Source organism: Chelonia mydas, chromosome 8 (genome assembly GCF_015237465.2).
Source record: "Chelonia mydas isolate rCheMyd1 chromosome 8, rCheMyd1.pri.v2, whole genome shotgun sequence".
In the NCBI taxonomy this organism is placed as follows: Eukaryota; Metazoa; Chordata; order Testudines; family Cheloniidae; genus Chelonia; species Chelonia mydas.
Genome location: NC_057854.1, coordinates 69,158,001 through 69,176,286, shown reverse-complemented (window position 1 = coordinate 69,176,286; position 18,286 = coordinate 69,158,001). Strand labels below are relative to the sequence as shown.

The following is an 18,286-nucleotide window of genomic DNA, read 5'->3' as shown; positions in this document are numbered from 1 at the left end:
CTTAACATCTCTGGATGCTGCTGCTGTGATAGAGCAGCTACATCACTTACCCAGCGTCTAATTCATTATTTGTGCTGTCATGAGCTATATGCCAGAACTACTAACTCAAGAAAATAAATAGTTGGACAGATTATAATACTATAAACAGAGAGAGAACCTGTAGGATATTTTGATCAAAGAGAATTTCCCAACGCAGAGATAGGTGTCAAAATTTGTTTTATTTAAAGGGCTGTCCAAAAAAATCCAAAGCAAATTATGTTAAAAAACAGAGTTTTCTCCATTAATATAAGAGTTTCAGCATGTAATTGGTTTTTTTAAGAAAGGAATTACATGCCGAAGCATATTTACCAATTATCCCAATTTGGCCAGGTTTCTAAAGCTAGTCCTGCAGGCTCTAACTTTTGCACCAGACAGGCAATTTAAAAAAAAATTGCAGCAATTAGATAATGTGGTGCAGGGAAGGCAGGCTGCAGCCTGTGACTGAGGGCTTGTCTGCCTCTGTGCACTAAAGGCACCAGCAGAAAAGGCTGAGGCAGGGGTGTGAAGTCCCAGGCTACAGAGCAGGTGTGACGAACACCAACTCCCCATCTCCTAGTCCCCTAGCTGTGCTGACCAGAGACTTTCATCCTTCCCATTGCTGCAGTAAAAAAGAGGGGGCAGGGAGTAAAACTTGGGGGAGAGAGCAAATTGGGGGGCACAAAAAAGAAGCTACATTGAGGGGGCAGGGAAGGAGAAAAAAGAGAAACTAATTCACAGAAGAAGGGGGATTAAAAAAAGAGGAGAGAAATAGGATTTCAATAGGAAGGGAGAGAGGAACCTCAAAGGGGTGGGCAGGGAGAGAAAGATGGAGAAGCCCCACAGACCTTCAGGGAGAGGGGAGAAACTGGAGGAGAGGGAACGGGCATAACATCCTCCTTTTAAGTTGCAAGCAGAGGAGTGAACCTGCTGCCCTTCTCCAAACACATTTCAGGGACACCCACCCAAGCGGCTGTGCCGAGGGTTTGTGGGATGGAGGGTTATGGGGGCTGCCCCAGGTTTGCATCACTATCCCAACTTCTGGGTGCCTGTCTAGAACCCTGAGGCCCTCATTTAAATCTGCCTATGATGCACCAGCCTATGGTGAGGGGGTTTGAGCAGCCCCAGACCCTGTAGAAGAGTCTCCCTGGAAATATTTTTACAAGGCTACATCTACAACCCGAACACAGAAACATCATGCTAAAGTAAAAGACTCAGAGAGTGAAGTGAAACCGACCATAAACAAGTCTAAGTGGCATTGTCCAAGCTGAGAGAAATGCAAAAGAGAAACTAACAGCATGACACAGGGGCTTTAGAGGTATAAAATGCTTTCATCTCATGTAAATCCCTGGTGATGTCGATTACACAGGGAAGGAAATTGGTTTGATATACATTTTAACCTGGCTGTGTCTGTAAGGCAGCATTCAACGTCTTTCCCGTAGGGAGTGGAGGATTCTGCTGTGCAGTTCTGTGAGTCATCTACGCTCACACTCATCCCAAATGTGTCAGATGCTACCTCTGGAAGTGAATGCAATCCCCAAGCAGATCATTGGAGAACTAGGTTCCCCAGGCTCTCAACTTTGGTACCCTGCCGCGACTGTTCCTGGCAAGGCAGTGACACCGTGGGGAGGGCAGCAGCTGCTGCCACAGTTACAGCTGGGGTCTCTCCTCTGGGCAGCACTGAGCGCACAGAGCGCCTGAATTCCTCATTCTTCCAGGTATAGAGCAATGGGTTGAATGCAGACAGGGAGCAGAAGAGCAGCCAGCTGGTCACCTGCAATGCCCGGGGTACGGACTGCAGGAAGAAGCCTAGCAGGCTCACCCAGACCACAGGCTGGGTGCCCAGAAGGAAGACACAGCACAGGAGCAGCACGGAGACGCTGCTGAGGCGCCGCTGAACCCGGCGGGCAGGCAGTGGGGCAGCAGGGAAGGGCAGCTGATGCAGGAGGTGGAAGTTGAGGACGCTGACCCGTTTGACGCTGACCCGCACCCGTCTCATGATGCCCAGGTAGCAATGGAGCAGCAGCATGGTCTGGCTGAGCACGGCCAGTGCTACCAGCAGGGCAGTGTAGTGTGAACTGCTGCTGGCACTGCTGATCTCCCGCTGAGATGACTGCTGTGACAGCCATTGTGTCCAGAGCCCAGGCAGCAGTAGCACCAAGAGCAGGGCAAGTGCCCAGGAAAGTCCGATCATCCACCCTGTGCGCCTCTGCTGGTAGAGTGCCTGGTAAGTGCTGGGTGCCTTGGTGATCAGCACATACCGGTTGAGGGCCACCAGCAGGTGGGAAAGCAGGGAGACAGTGAGGCCAAGGCCAAGGAGCCCATCCCGCAGCAGCCTGTATCCTGCTGAATGAGCAGAGGAGAAGCTAGGGGGCAACAGCCCCAGCACCGCTTCCTGCGGCATCCAGAGGGCACAGACACTCAGGTCAGCTACACAGCCGTTCACGATGAAGGCATTGCTGGTGGTCTGTAGCTTCTTGAAGGAGAAGACCAGGTAAATGACCATCACATTGGATAAGGTCCCCACAAGGGCTAACAGTGAATAGATGAGAGACAAGGAGATTCTGGTCCCCGCGGATTCTTCAAACAGCAGCAGCAGAGAGGAGCTTGGACTCCAGACAGAAGAGGACGAAAAGTTGGGCATCTTGTTGAATGCAGCTCAGCTTCAACTCCTCTGGGCAAATCCCATCCTTATCTGGTCAGGAGGCTGTGAAGCCGAGACACAGACCATGTAGCAGAGAGAAGCCAGAGCATTCAGCTAGGAGGATTCACAGCAGGTAGCAGGCATGTTTCAGAGCATGCAAAATCCAAAGCAGGCAGCTAGCAAGGATGGTTCAGAGCAGGCAGCTAGCAACATCCAGAGCAGGCAGCTAGCAATGGGTGATCCAGAGCAGGTCCAGGGCAGCAGCTAGCAGGGGTGGCTCAGAGCATGCATCAAGCAAGGATGGTTCAGGGCAGGCAGCAGCAAGGATGCTCCAGCTGTGAAAATACCAAGAGAAGCAGCACTCTGCAATCAACAGCAAGAAGAGCGGCAGCAGCTGCTATGAAGCTTTGCAGCTTTTTTCTGCACTACACTATGTACACCGTACATCACTCCTGGAAAATTCAGCCCTTTCGCTCTTCATGAATTATTCAGCAGATTTCCTACTTGCAAAAACAGGAGAACCCCCCCCCCTCCGGCTTGCTCTGAAAATCCTGCGGTTACACCAACTGATTTCCCCCCTGCTTCAGCAGCTCCATGGTTCTAACACCACCTTATATTTACACAGCACCTTTCATCCTCAATGAGCTTTACAGACGTGGATAGACTTCATTCGCCTGCCTCTGAAACACAGTCTATCTGGGGTAGAAACTCCCGTGCTAACTATTCACTTTAACGGATTTCTTCTGATTCACATTGTTAGGAAGGTTGGTGTGCATCTATAAACATTTTTTTTTAAAGTATAATTTTAGAGCAGGTTTCTAGTAGCAACATGCTCTTTGAATGAATCCCCCCACCTCATTTATTAGATAGGATGCCTTGTCAAAAGAAAAAACTTTTCATTTTAGGGAGCTAAGCCCCAAATGCATATAATTTTGGTAGGGGGAAGGAAATGTGACTGTGGAATACACGGAAATCTATTACACAGCCTCTGCTCTGGTTCTATCACGACTCTTCACTGTGAACAGTCTAGTGTTATAAACATGGATCCTGACCATGCAGCCCTTACTCCCACGAATAATCCTACTGAAAGCACATGACGAGGTTTCCAGAAGCAGGAACCTGATACAAACAAGTGCAAGTTCCATACTCGACATCACGAACTGGTGTTAATTCCACACAAACCCTTTCTATGGTCTATCTGAGGGTTATCAGGAGTGGCATGGGGATGAAAAAGGGATAGCTAGAGATTCAGTCTTTTCACCACAGTGGCACAAAGGGAATGAAGACTGATTGTATCTCTGCAGCTGAGGTTATCCCGGGCATTGGGGATCCATTTGCATGTAAAGACAACACAGCTGCTTTGTAATATGTCTTAAAGGGTGCAGAGTGTTGTGGGGAGCACCTTCCAGATTTGTGGTACCCAGCAACATCAGCGTGCCCGTGTTTCTGGAGTGCAGTACATTCGCTCATCAACCAGTACGCGATATCCAAAAAGCCGTGACTTGTGAATCTAACCTATACCTTTACTTTCCTGTGAAAGTGAGTCAAAAGTAACTGGTATCATTCATGACCAAAATAGCCAATGCCTCATCGGGAAAGCCCATTCCTCTCCATCAAGCACACAATAGTCTAACTTCAATAAAACTACTCATGTTCTTAAAATTAAGAACATACTTAAGTGCTTTGCTGGATCAGGACCTAAATGTAGTAGTAGTTTGCACTTGCAAACTGAGAAACCCACACTGGATACAAAAGTTCTAGCCAGCTACCACCCAGTATCAAAACCCCTGTTCCCAAGCAACCTCCTAGAGAAGCTAGCCAAAGGCTACTATAAGCTTATCTAACTGAAGCTAATATCCTAGACATGGCACAATCTGGCTTCATGCCAAGATACGGGTCTTAAACCTCTTTAGTGACACTGATGAATGATCTGCTATAAATGGATGGAGAGCAGACATTCATCATCATATTCCTGGACCTTTCTGCAACATTCAGCACTGTCAACCATGTGATACTGCTGTCCCGCCTGAGAGAGGTGGCATGAGTCTAAGGAAATGTGCTAAAATGATTTGAATTCTCCCTGGAGAGAGGCACCCAATGAGTAATGACCAGAAACAGCACTTCCATTACTAGACACATACAAAACACTCTCTTACTTGTGGAGCTCCACAAGGATCAACTCCTTTGCTGTACCTATTCAATATCTGCATGCAACCACCATGTGAACTGGTCAGATGATATACTGCCAGCAATATGCAAATGACACTCAGCTCTGCTTATCCTTTTGGGGTGATGGTGAACAACCAGCTTCACTTCAGCTTCCATTGTGATGCTAATGGCCAAAAGAACTAATGCAATCCTGGGATGCATAAACTGGGCAATCATGATTAGGAATAGAGAGGTTTTTTTATCTCTATATTTGGCACTGGTGTGACCGCTACTGGAATACTGTGTCCAGTTAAGGTGCCCAGAATTCAGGAAGGATGTTGATAAATTGAAGAGGGTTCAGAAAAGAGCCATGAAAATAATTAAAAGATTAGAAAACAGGCCTTATAGTGATAGACTCAAGGAGCTCAATCTATTTAGCTTAGGAAAGAGAAGATTAAGGGCTGACTTGATTACAGCCTATAAGTATTGAAATGAGGAACAAATATTTAACAATGGGGTCTTCAATTTGGCAGGGAAAGGTGATCCAGTTGAAACTACTCAAATTTATACTGGAAATAAGGTGTACATTTTTAATGGAGCGAGTAACTAACTATTGGAACATTTTACCAAGGGTCACAGTGAATTCTCCATTTCTGGCAATTTTTAAATCAAGGTTGGATGTTTTTCTAAAAGATCTGCTCTAGGAACTATTTTGCGGAAGTACTGTGGCCTACGTTTTATAGGAAGTCAGACTAGATGATCACTTAGGTCCTTTCTGGCCTTGGAATCCGTGGATCCATCCGTATGACCAGACCACTGCCACCAAGATGGCCCTGTGCTTGGATGAGATCAACTCATGGACAAAGAAGAGCTGATTGAAGCTGAACCGGAGCAAGTGGGCAGCAGAAAGCATTGTGATGAGTTTGCGGCCACAGTACAATCTCCTTTGGTTGACCGGCAATTGGTCAATTCAGCCCCTAGTTTAGGAGTGCTCCTAGATTCCTCACAGATGCTAAGCTCTGACATCGCAACATCCACAATTAGTACTTTCTACCATCTTCAGATGGCTAGGAGACTCCATCTTATTCTGGCAGATGGTGACCTGATCTCAGTTATTCATGCCTTCACCACCTCCTGTCTGTACAACAGCATTGAGACATATCTGGGCATGAAGCCTTCTGCCTTTAGGAAACTCTACCTGGTACAAAACATTGCAGCACATCTCACCAACACTGGATACTATGAACACATCAAATATTTTCTCCTCTGCTCTCTGAGCTGGCTTCCCATAGAATATCAAGTCAAGTGCAAGGCCTCATTTCTTATTTTCAAAGTGCTCAACAGCCTAGGCCCAGGTTATTTAAAAGATTCCCTAAAGCTCCAGGGCAAAGGCTGTAGGCAACATTTCATCTGTACAGAAGACAGATCTTTATTGGAGGGTGGCCCAACACAATGGAACAAACTCCCATAGGAACCAAAGACCATCACAAACATCATCATCTTCCAGCCCAAGAGCAAAGAGCATTTTTCGGACTTGCCTTCTCCAATATAAACGCATTACAGCCCATACTTACTGTGATACAGCATGGCCAGAAGGCAGCATTAGAATGATATAGGAGAGATATGTAAGTCCCAGGATGAGGAGAAGCCTTATTCCCTGTAGAGGGAAGAAAGGTTTTTATAGATTAATTAAAAGCCCCTGAAGCCAATTAGAGCACCTGAAGCCAGTCACCTGATATAAACCCCCTGCTTCAATCAGCCAGGGGAAGGAGTTGGAGCAGAGTGCAGTTTGGAGGAGTTGAAGTAGAGGAGAGTTTGGAGAAGAGCCGTGGCTGGCTAGAAGACCAAGACCCTAGGTAAAGAGACACCCAGCTTGTTCAGAGAGAGGGCAGGATGCCCCACAAGCTGAAGAGCAGGAGAGTGAAGTAGCCCAGGGGGAAGAAGCACTAGTTCAAGTGGTTTGCCACTATCCCTAGGGCCTCTGGGCTGGGACCTGGAGTAGAGGGCAGGCCCGGGTCCCTCCCTCTCCACTACCCTTCTCTGGGTTACTAGTGGGACAGTAGATACCCTAGTTCAGGGGCAGGAAACTGCACCCTGAACCCCCCCCGCCCCACAAGAAGAGGAAGCGTGGGACCCATCATAATCGTGCCAACAATTTGCCACATTACACAACCCCCCTCCCACCAAAAAGCCCTATGAGAATAAAACATTTCACTGCACACACAATTCTCCCCCTGGTGAGAGGATAGGAGAACAAAGCACAAGTGGCAGATATTGGTCATGTTACTTAATGCTCTACTTGATGGTGTTCAGCTACTATGGTGCTCATTATAAAAACTTTTTGTAGACTGTAGAGCAGGAGCCATCACAGAGAGCACCCTGGCAGCATCCTTCCCTACAGCCAGGGATCTCCAGCTCTAGCGCCTCCACTAATCACAGTGATGGTATTATGGAAAAAAAAGGTGACCCTGGACTAAAGTAACCATTTAGGACTTCAAAAGTCAAAACTACCATCTTGAATTTCACACTGAAATTCACAAGCCCAATTTACAAATAATGGCTACTCACCACCAGGTGGAGGGGCTGATTCAACCTCCAGCCAGTTCTGGTTGCTTTCTCCAGTCTACTGTCGAAATCTTATTTTATGTCAATGTAAAATTAAAGAACATGTGTATTTTAAACACCAACAGTGCATAACTTAACTTCTCTATCATGTTAATACTATAGAATGTGCATTTTCTTAACATTATAGTGTATTTCCAAATACTATGTCACATTGCTCAGTGGTGGGTGATTGTCTCTTATATTAGTAAGACCCAACTGTCATACATGTGGAGGGATGGGAAGCTTGGAGAACACAAACAGTTCAATTCACAGAAATATGTTGCAATGATTACAACGCTCACAAAAGTCTGGATATTAATGTGTATGTATATACATGTACACGCTGGTTTATTGCACTGAGGAATAGCAGATCTTCTCTGACAGAAATACTCTCTTTTGTGGTTGAGAATATGACAATTAAGTGTGTTCCAGGTCTGAGCTCAGCTTGCAAGTGCGAACTACTATGATATTTAGGCCCTAATCCAGCAAAGCATTTGAGTATGTCCTTAACTTTAAGAACATGAGTAGTCCTACTGAAGTTATTGGGACTGCCCACATGATTAAAATTTACTCCATCAGCACCTTACTCACTGCTTCTCTCTTATCTTTCCTTTCCACTGCACCTATGATACAATCAAGGTGAAACCTTGTTTAAGCTTCCCACGATTTAGAGGTCATAAATTATAATAATAAATTTTGCACATGAGGTTCAGCCCCAGTCGTCAAAGACAAGAGCGGATCTTAGCTCCAGTACTTTGTGATTGAAGGATATTTTGTAAATTGTAACAGGAAACATGTCCCCAGTGTGTGTACTTTAATACCCATATTTTAGAAAGTCCAAAGATATTGAGTTTCATAGCAAGCTATCAATTAAAGTGTTCCTGCCATTTGGACAACCAACATGTACTTGTACCTCTAACAGGACAGTGATGGAGTAATTGGCTGAGCTTGTGAGACCATACATTCAATTGGATGGCATTTCTCCATCTGTCTGTAATATAACTTTTGAACTCCGCAACTGCTCAATTCCAAAACTTCAGGGAATGTTCTAGACATCAATCGCCAGAACCCTATTGTGTTTGCGGAAAAACAGAAAATCAAAAGGCGTAAAATGAGGGACGCATTCTTAGATACCAAGGCCAGAGCGAACCATTGTGATCATCTAGTCTGACCTTCTGTACAACACAGGCCATAGAACTTGCCCTGAAAAAGTTCCTAGAGCAGATCTTTTAGAAAACCACCCATTCTTTAAAAATTGCCAACAATGGAGAATCCACCGCAACCCTTGGTAAATTGTTCCAGAAGTCAATTACCCTCATGGTTAAAAATGTACACCTTATTTCCAGTCTGAATTTGTCTAGCTTCAACATTGAATCATGTGATACCTTTCTATGCTACACTGAAGACTCCATTATCAAATATTTGTTCCTCATATAGACTGTAATCAAGCACCCCTTAATCCTTCTGTATATTAAGCTAAATAGATTGAGCTCCTTAAGTCCATCACCATATGGTTTTGAGGTTCTGGTGGACACAGGCTACTATTGGGAAAAATATTGATAGGAACGGAGGACACTACTCTGTATGCATGAAGGAATAGGAGTAGTACCTTTAATAATTATCCTTGTATAGAGGTCATTTGTTTAACCATATGATAAATTTCATTATAGTACTGTTCTTTTTATAATCACTGTATTCTTACATTATTGACTGAACACAGCCTCAGGCACTCAAAGTGAAGAACTCTCTGGCTGTCACTTTTTCGAAAGAGAATGGCTTTCTGTACCCAGATCTTTTTGTGAAATTCAAATTCTCTCTTAAAAACGCACCATCTACAACAGTAGAATTATGGTCTTTTGAAAAAGCAGTTTAACATTATGTAGTTAAGAGTCAACTCTATTCTTGTACAATGACTGACAAAAGCTAGAACAAAATCTGAGTAAAAGATGAAAGAACAAAGGAGGCAGCTGACTTATATAAGCATTGCTTTTTTTTATTGTTGATTAGCAGTGTCTACTTCAAAATAGAACAAAATCTGTATTTTATGAGGCAAACTATTCATAACAAAATACAAACAATTTTATAGGAGGTAGAATTACCTTACAATTAACCTAACAATCATTCATATACAGTATATCATTATGTGCATATATATATGCACGCACAAACATATGCTACTTGGTGTGTGTATATGTTACATATACACAAGGCTATTACATGTAAATTTTATTCAGTGATTTAAATAGCTGTATTCAACATGGTTTATGTAACTATAGGGATTTTCATTATGACTGCTTCCCGTCAAAATGTGATCTAAACATGATTTTTTTCATAATAAAACATTAAATTATCGTAACTTCATTTGCTGCCTCTCTTCCCTCTCCCAGCACCTACCTGTATGTTTACTCAGGTTAGTCCACTCAATGTACTTTAGCAATGAGGACTCAACGTTTAGCCTAATATTTCCTCCTCATCTTTCTGTAACTAGTGAAAAGATTTGAGGCTGACAATTCTAGGTTTTATTGCTGCATTCCGAATTATACTGATCATTCATTGCAGAATCAAATTAGTGCATTTTTTTGAAAAGCACTTTTTTTGCACATATATGTATGTGATGATCTCACCAAGACACTTTCTCCTATAAATATAGGAGAAATAGTTCTGTTATAGTCAAGTACTACAAACCTCATCTGCTAACATTGTTTGAAATGCTTTCAGTAAGTTTTATTCCTAATTAACTCTAAGTAGATCTACAAGTCCAAGGTTGTCTGTACCACTGGTGAAATAAGCTTGTGGTATAACAATAATTAATAGCCTGATTGGATGTCTGGTTAGCTAACAATAGAGTATAGTCGAGAAAATGTCTATAAAAGATATTAATTCACTTGCAAACTGTAATGCAAATAATTTTTTCCTTCCATGTCCAAATCTGTGGCAACATTTTTTGCCATCCAACTTGCACACCTGGCCATCGTTATAAGCAGGTGCGCAACTCCACCCAATTCAGTGGAATTACACTGCGTATGTCCGTTCTGAATTTGGCCTTTCTTTTCATGCACAGTTTAAATGCACAGCAGAAGGTTAATTCTGATTTATGTTAGACTTTAAAACTGCTACAACACAAATGTAACTATAGGGTAGATCAAATGGTATACACATTTAGCAATGCTGAAAGTAAAAAGCTAAGAGTAAAACATCCCTTTAAAATAAATTATCAGAAGGAAAATGTTAGTAATATAGCAGAATTAGCAGCTATATTATTTTTTCTTTCAAAAGGAGGACATATGATGATACGAATGTTGGGTTTTCCCTAATCCACAAGTAGCTATTTTAAGTTCCTTTTAGGATGACCATATGGAACATCAGCAGCTGACAGCTGAAAGGAAAACCTGATGATATATCAAGCTCTATTAGATGATACAACTAACTAGTTTTCCAACTAAGTTACTTAAAGCAGATTAGTTGCTAAAAACAAACTGAGCTTGAAGCGGTAACAATGGACCCATAAATAAAACCAAAAATGGTTTTGTTCATAAAATGTTTTCATACACTGTAGATAAACCTTAAAATATATTTAAAAATATATATTTTTGGTAGCAAAGAAGTGAAGAAATCTAAATCAAAATATATTCTAATTTTTACATAATTATATATATTTATAGTTTATCAAAATACTCTTCTTAATACATACATACTGTAACACTGTATACACAAATGTAATTATAAATGTATTATTGAAATCCATTAGAAATACCCTCAAATCAGTCAACTTTAAAATTTTCCAGCTGTATACAAAATTGTTGCAATTTTCATAAATTTAACTTCAGTGCATTTGCAGTAGTCATTAATCAGAAATCTCTGGCTGTTCAAAGTCTCTGCTGGGTGTCTTAGTTTAATGTTTTAACGTATCTAGGGATGAAGAGTTCTCCTCTCAGTGAGCAGTTTCTTTCCCTCAACATTGCTCCTCCATGAAGAAATGGGATTTTAAGAGTTGAACAGCTTTCATCGAAGCAGCAAGGCTTTAGTATTGAACATATTCAGACTGAAGGGACTGTGCAGAGGAGAAACAGAAACTGGTGTTAACATTCAGTTTAAGAAAAGTCACTTTAAACAACACACACAACTTGTACCTTCAAATCAAGAAATTGTATTTCTAGGAGAAAAAAAACAGATTAAGCCATAGAGGAAAACAGGACTATTCCAAGGTCTCCTGTACATAGGCCAAAAAATGAATGTATTCTGGACTATAATATAGCAAATGCACCAAAAATGGGCAAGAGCTATATAAAACAGATGCATCTTTTCTGTATGTAGATTTATATTTACTAGCTTTCCCTCGTCAGTTCATGCTGAAGTTTTAGGTAACAGCATTACTTTTAAATGTTTTTAGGTATCAAGATGTATTGTTTGTGAGTAACTGGGATAAAAAATTCTTTAAAGATGTAACTGGCATTGTCCTTTTATATAATTCGTTACATTTTAATTCAATTACTTCTAATTCAGAGAATTTTAGAAGTTTTTTTCTTTTTAATGAAAACCTTATGAAATTCAAATCCAACATACAGACAATACCCTTAAAACTGATCTCAATAGAAAAAAATGTGATTGTAGTTATCGTAATTTAATTGTTTTCATTCTCTCTCAAACAATGAGAATGAAAATGCTACTAAAATATACAATGCACTTTACAGATTTTGATTCAGATGACACAGGAAACATGTAAGATATGGGTAATTACTGTGAAAGGAAGCAAGAAAGCAAAACATAATTAAATACAGTGGAACATTCTAGAGATAATTAGCAAAATGAAAAAAACAAAAAAGAGAAAGGACTGTGAATAGTTTTTGCAAGCAGTTAACATGGAGTAGCAGACAGAAAATTAGTACAGCTAAGAGGAAGGCATGATAACCTTTGGTTGGTTTATCTGCATCTGGTTATCCACAATATTTTACAACTATTCAGTCTTGCAATTGGTAGTGTATCAGTTAAAAACTAATATGACTTTATATTAAAAAGGATTGTAAAATTCAGATTGACATGGTCTAACTGTATTTCTGTCTGTATTTCTTCCAATACAGATGTAATCTGTGTCAGTTGTGTTAGAGCAGTAGCTTTGTAATTAATGAAGATAGGTAAATGTTCACCAATTCTAATAAAATTGTACTGATGAATAAAAATTACTTTTACTTTGAAAGTTCATCACAGTTGCCTTAAAATATATTTGAAAAACAATTATAAACTATATCAAAATATACTTAAAGAGTAGCAATGCAACAGGATTACAAAGGACTGTTGGGAAAAGACCCCAGCTTTCCCTAGTGTGAACTCCAAGGAAGCTAGGAATCTGAGATTTATCCAAAGGCTGATTCAAGATGATTTTTTAAAAAATGATTAAAACATCATTAATTCATCCAGAGGCTAGATTACCATCCACAATAGAGCTAAGTGAAAAAGTAGTTTAAAAATCCCCCAAAAAATTAAGTTTAAAAAAAAAAAATTTTTTTTCAGAAAGCCTATATATCTGTTCAAACACGCATGCTTTTATGGAGTTCAATAATCAGAGATATAACTCCAAAGTATTTGGCACACCGTGGATGTTTCTGACAGCATCTGAGTGCTTTCTTTCATATGTTAAACCCACCCCCCCATCCCACTTTCTATATACATTTTTGAACAGCTTTCACTAGAGTAGCAAGGCTTTAGTAATGAATATATTCAGATTGAAGGGACCGTGTCTTTATATATGAGAGTAAATATGTAAAGACAGGTCATTGTAAAAGAAAGAAAAGACAGAAAGAGGTCTTTAAAATGGCAAACTATTTTACTACAGGGGTTAGGACCACAAGGGAATTGAAAACCTGCACCACGCTATTTTTCCTGATCTACCTACTGGCAATTGTGCCAGATTATTAGCTCTGTTAAGAAAGTCTGTGAGGCAATCCATTACTGTATGTAATTGATGTTGAAGGGTCCGTATTTCTTTTTGTCCACGAATACTTAAGATTTCTGCTGGTCTCAAAGCTATTTTAAGACCATTTTGTTAAAGGAACATTTTATTGACTGAAATGTAGTCCCTGTGGAATTGTAAAGTTTTTGCAGCGATCTCTTAAAAACTAAAGTCAAAGTAGAGCTGACTAACAACTTCCATCACAAACTTGAAAACTTAAAAATTAACTCTATATAATTGGGCGTTTCAGAATAATGGATGATTCTTTAGCTTTTGATAGGCGCACAATGACCAGACAGCAATTAGGAATAGGTCATTAGTTGACTCAAAGAACTAAGAACAGCACATAATTACTTAATAGTAAATTGTAACATGATTCTGGAATCACAATTTAAGTAACGTTTTAATTCTGGGATTCAAGCTGCAATTCTTGATATTAGAAGATCTGTGCTTTATCACAACATGGAACATCAGGATGTGAAAGATAAAAATCCATAGCAACATATCAAAAAGAAGAACAAATAAGTATATAGCACATGTACAGAGAGATTCAAACACTGATCACTTGTTTTGGTTTGTCTTTTAAATGCTTGTCACAGATGGGTAGGAGTTTCTGTCTTGTGATGTACACTGCTGTTTTCAGCATCTCCACCTCCTCGTCATCTCGAATTAATAGCAATAAAAGATCCTCCTCCCACTGTTCTAAATCATTTTCTAAGTACAGTGAAGAACTAAATTGAATTTTAAAAATGATAATTTCCTCACATATATCATCATTTGGCCATGGTAAGGAGCTCTTCATTTCTTTGCAGATTAAATCTTGTTGCTATTATCCCCAATACATTTCCTATTAAAAGCTTGTTAAGCTACAATGGTAGCTATAATTACAACGAAATTGCTGAAAAGTGCAATGGCCTTGTTTAGTTTTATTTACTTGAAATTTTAATTTTTTTATTTGTACAAAAATAAAGCATTTTCTTCTTCTCCGTGATTGCAATCACAGTTGTAGCAAATGATTTTTTTTAAACCTTCTTTTCCGGGGGGGGGGGGGGGGGGGAAGAGCTGAAAAACTGTCTACCTAATGTTTTGGATCCCATAATATAATCCTTGTTTTACTGCCTGTGGATTGTATTTATCTTTTTTCACTACTTCAGTTAACACTTTAGATCTGTGTACATGTGCACTTTAAGTATGACCTACCATATTGAATTTGAATACTAATGTTTTTTTTAAACTCCCTGAATCCACATTGGAGTTATCTGGCTTTGACAAAACTCAGACATGGTCTATTTTGAAGACAAGCAGAATTTAAAATGTGAAAATAAAGAATTAGTCATAAAAGTGTTTTTCCTAATGAACATGATGAGGCAATAAAAGTAAACTGAGTAATAAAAATAAGTAAACTAAGTTAAAGGGGATAATTTTAGAAAGGATATCCATAAGATCTCACGGGAGCTTTCTTTTGGCATCCTGGTGTGGTCTGATACAATAGCCAACTTGATATTTTATGCCTAATCATCAGACTAGGGCTTGTCTACATATTGCCTATAGTGGCCTTCATGCACACTAGCAGGGGTGTAAATTCTAATGCACACCAGTGTGTTCTGCACTAACTGGCCCATGTGGATTCTGCTCGTGAGCTCTAAAAGTTCCCTAGTATGCATTAACAGAGTCCTGTTTCAAATGCTGCTACATTAATGCACACTAGAGAACTTTTAGTGTGCACCAGCAGGGTCCACATGGGCAAGTTAATGCACGACATGCTGGTGCACATTAAAATTTACACCCCACTGGTACATACTAAGGCACTGTGTGGACAAGCTGCTAATTACTCACAAAGGGCCTGATCCAGCAAAGCACCTAAAAGAATAACATTAAAGATGCAAATAGTCATACTGACTTCAATGGAATTACTGATGTGCTTCAAGTCAGGCTAGGGTTGTTGGAACAATCTGTATACTGGGGGTGCCGAGAGGCACTGAACCAAACAGTTTTCTTGCTATTTTAAAGACAATTTGAAAAACATGGAAACAATATGCATATCCAGTATGCTGTAAATTTACAAGTAAAAGGATAATTATTCTAACTACTAGTGTGGCAAACTCACTCTGCAATTTGAAAATCAAAGATCTCATGGGAACTTTCTCATGGCATCCTGGTGTGGTTAATGTTATCATATAGCAACATATGACAAATGGAAAAAAGGGAAATGGATAACCTCTCATTTATATAGATTGCTATGAAATGTAAAAAATTGATAAGGGATTCTGAAGACATCAGGGAAAAATCAATAGCTGTAAAGCTAAGAACAATAAGATGGAGGAGTGTGTTTCTTTTTTTAAGATATGAGGGGGAAAAATCCAAGCAAGGTATTATAACCAGTAAGTACCTTTAGTAGATGGAGGTAGTAAAACTTATTAAAGATGCAGAAAAAGGCAGAAGCGTTCAATAAATATTTCTGTTCTGTATTTGGAAAGAAGCAAAATGATGTATTGGTATCACAAGAGGATGATGAAGTACTTACTAGTCCATCAGTAACCAAGGAGGATTTTAAATCACATCTAATAGGAATAAACATTTTAAAAATTAGCAGGCACGTAAGTACCTCCACAGGTCAAAAATACTGGGTACTAAAAGACACTTTAATTTAGTGGAGAAAAGCAAAACAAAACACAGTGGCTGGAAGCTGTAGGCAGGCAGATTTCTAATTTGAATTTGGCACAAATTTTTAATAGTGAGGGCGATTAACCAGTGAAACAAACCACCAAAGGAAGTGGTGGATTCTTCATCTCTCAATATCTTCAAATCAAAACTGGATGCCTTTCTGGAACATATTCCTCAGTGAAACACAAGTTATTGAGCTCAATACAGGGGTTACAGGGATATGTAGGAGGTCAAATCAGACGATCATCTAATGCAGTGTTTTTCAAAGTTTGGGTTGCGACCCAATATTGGGTCTTGGCATGTAAGGCACTGGGTCGCCTTGCTCAGCACCCAGGGACCCTAGCAGCTCTGGTGAGCACTGCTGACCAGGACGTTAAAAGTCCTGGTCAGCAGTGCTGCCCAGCTAAGGCAGGTTAGTCCCTACCTGTTCAGACACCGCGCTGCGCCCCGGAAGTGGCCAGCGGTGGGTCTGGCTTCTAGGCAGGGGGGCCATGGGGCTCCACGCACTGCCCCCGCCCTGAGCACTGGCTCTACCCTCCCATTAGCTGCTTTCCGGACAATGGGAGCTGGTGGGGTGCCGCCTGCAGGCAAGAGCCATGCAGAGCAGCTTGTGTGCCTCCACCTAGGAGCTGGACCTGCTACTGGCAGCTTCCGGGGCGCAGCGTGGACCGAGGTGCCAGGATGGGCGGGAAGCCTGCCTCTGCACCCTGGCTGCACTGCTAACCGGGAGCTGCCGGAGGTAAGTCCATGCCGCAACCCCCTACCCCAGCCCTGAGCCCCGCCCCCCAACCCGAAAACCCTTCCTGCACTCCAAACTCCTCGTCCCCGGCCCCACCCCAGAGCCTGCACCCCCAGCCCTGACCCCCTCCCGCACCCCAACCCCCTGCCCCACCCCCAAACCCAGAGCCCCTCCAGCACCCCAAACCCCTCATCCCCAAGCCTGCAACCCCAGCCCTGACCCCCTCCTGCACCCCAACCCTTTGTCCCAGCCCTGAGCCCCTCCCACACCCCAAACCCCTCATCCCCAGCTCCACTGGGTCATGGGCATCAATTTTCTTCAACTGGGTCCCCAGAAAAGAAGTTTGAAAACCACTGATCTAATGGTCCCTTCTGGCCTCTTTCTGCAACTGTGATTCAGATAACAATCCATCTGACGATGCATAAGCCAGAAGAGACTTCAGCTCTCTCCCTTGTGTTTGTGACAGTTATGCAGGGCTGACAGGAGTACAAATAGAAAAAACGTATTTTAATCAGAAAAGTATGCCAATGTGACTTTGAATACAGGCAGCAAACATATCTGTTGTGACATTTTCACAATCACTTTTTTGACTATAACCATACTTAAAGCTATTAGGCCAATGCACTAAAATCAGACAAATTACTGCTATTTCACAGGTTAAAAAAAAACATAAGCAACTGATGTTTTGTTACAATGCAAAAGCTGTATGCATGTTTCTACCTATATTAGTTTAAGTATTTTCCTTCATTGCTTCTGATTTACAGGAACTATGAAAAAACTCTATTTACGGCCAACTAGACATTATTGAGAAGATTATAGCTTTTGCACTTAAAAATTACACATCATATTTGGCTGTGTACAATCTCTGTTCCTAACTAGGGAATGATAGAACATGAACTATTGGAAGATTACATCATTCTTGGTGAGAGGACATTACTGAGTCATATAGGTGTCTGATGGGGAGAGAAAAGATTGTCCTGTTTTAAAACACTCAATTACATATCCTAGACAACACGACCCCTTTTTCTCAAAGGCTCTCTGTCTTACCAAGCAACTTCCTAGACTACCTAAATAAATTCTATTTAGACCAGTGCTCAGTCATCTGGTTCTCATGATCACATGCAAATTAAAGTAAACATTTCTCCTCTCCCCCCTCTGATCTCTCATTACCTGCATGTGGAAAAACAGCATCTCCTCCTTTACCTAAGCCAGTGGTCCGCAAACTTTTTACCTCACACCCCCTCTCACCCCTGTCCGCCCCCTCCCATGGAGCTGGGAGCAGGGCCATGGCTCCGGGGGGAACATGGACAAGGGTAAGGGGGCCGAGGTTAGGGCCACAGGTGGGGGTCGGAATGGACCCTTGGCTGGGGGCCGCGGCCTGCAGCCATGGAGTGGATCTGGGCGGCGCTCTCTCCCTCCCTCTGTGGGGGCTGGGCCCCAGCTGCGCCCTGCGAACATTACTCCATGCCCTGCTAAGTGGGCATGCCTCACAGATTGAAGACCTCTGATTTAAGCCAAGGCAACT

At 41.5% G+C, this 18,286-nt stretch overlaps 2 protein-coding genes across 4 annotated transcripts in view; both read right to left on the bottom strand.

The window, feature by feature from the left end:
* Positions 1-207: 207 nt before the first annotated feature.
* Positions 208-3,254, bottom strand: GPR88 (G protein-coupled receptor 88). Its single transcript, XM_007072728.4, has one exon. It carries the CDS (start codon positions 2,657-2,659, stop codon positions 1,562-1,564), a length of 1,098 nt encoding a protein of 365 aa, XP_007072790.3. The 5' UTR covers positions 2,660-3,254; the 3' UTR covers positions 208-1,561.
* Positions 3,255-9,381: 6,127 nt separating this feature from the next.
* Positions 9,382-18,286, bottom strand: part of CDC14A (cell division cycle 14A) — a 113,074-nt gene continuing 104,169 nt past the window's right edge. For all 3 annotated transcript variants that reach the window (XM_007062612.4, XM_043520729.1, XM_043520730.1), the window contains one exon: positions 9,382-11,462. In XM_007062612.4, coding sequence (XP_007062674.1) covers positions 11,433-11,462 — 30 coding nt within the window. In that variant the 3' untranslated portion in view covers positions 9,382-11,432. The remainder of the gene's footprint in view (positions 11,463-18,286) is intronic.

Bases quoted from the DNA above. Each gene is read 5' to 3' on its own strand.
- GPR88 (XM_007072728.4), bottom strand. From the start codon at position 2,659: ATGCCCAACTTTTCGTCCTCTTCTGTCTGGAGTCCAAGCTCCTCTCTG.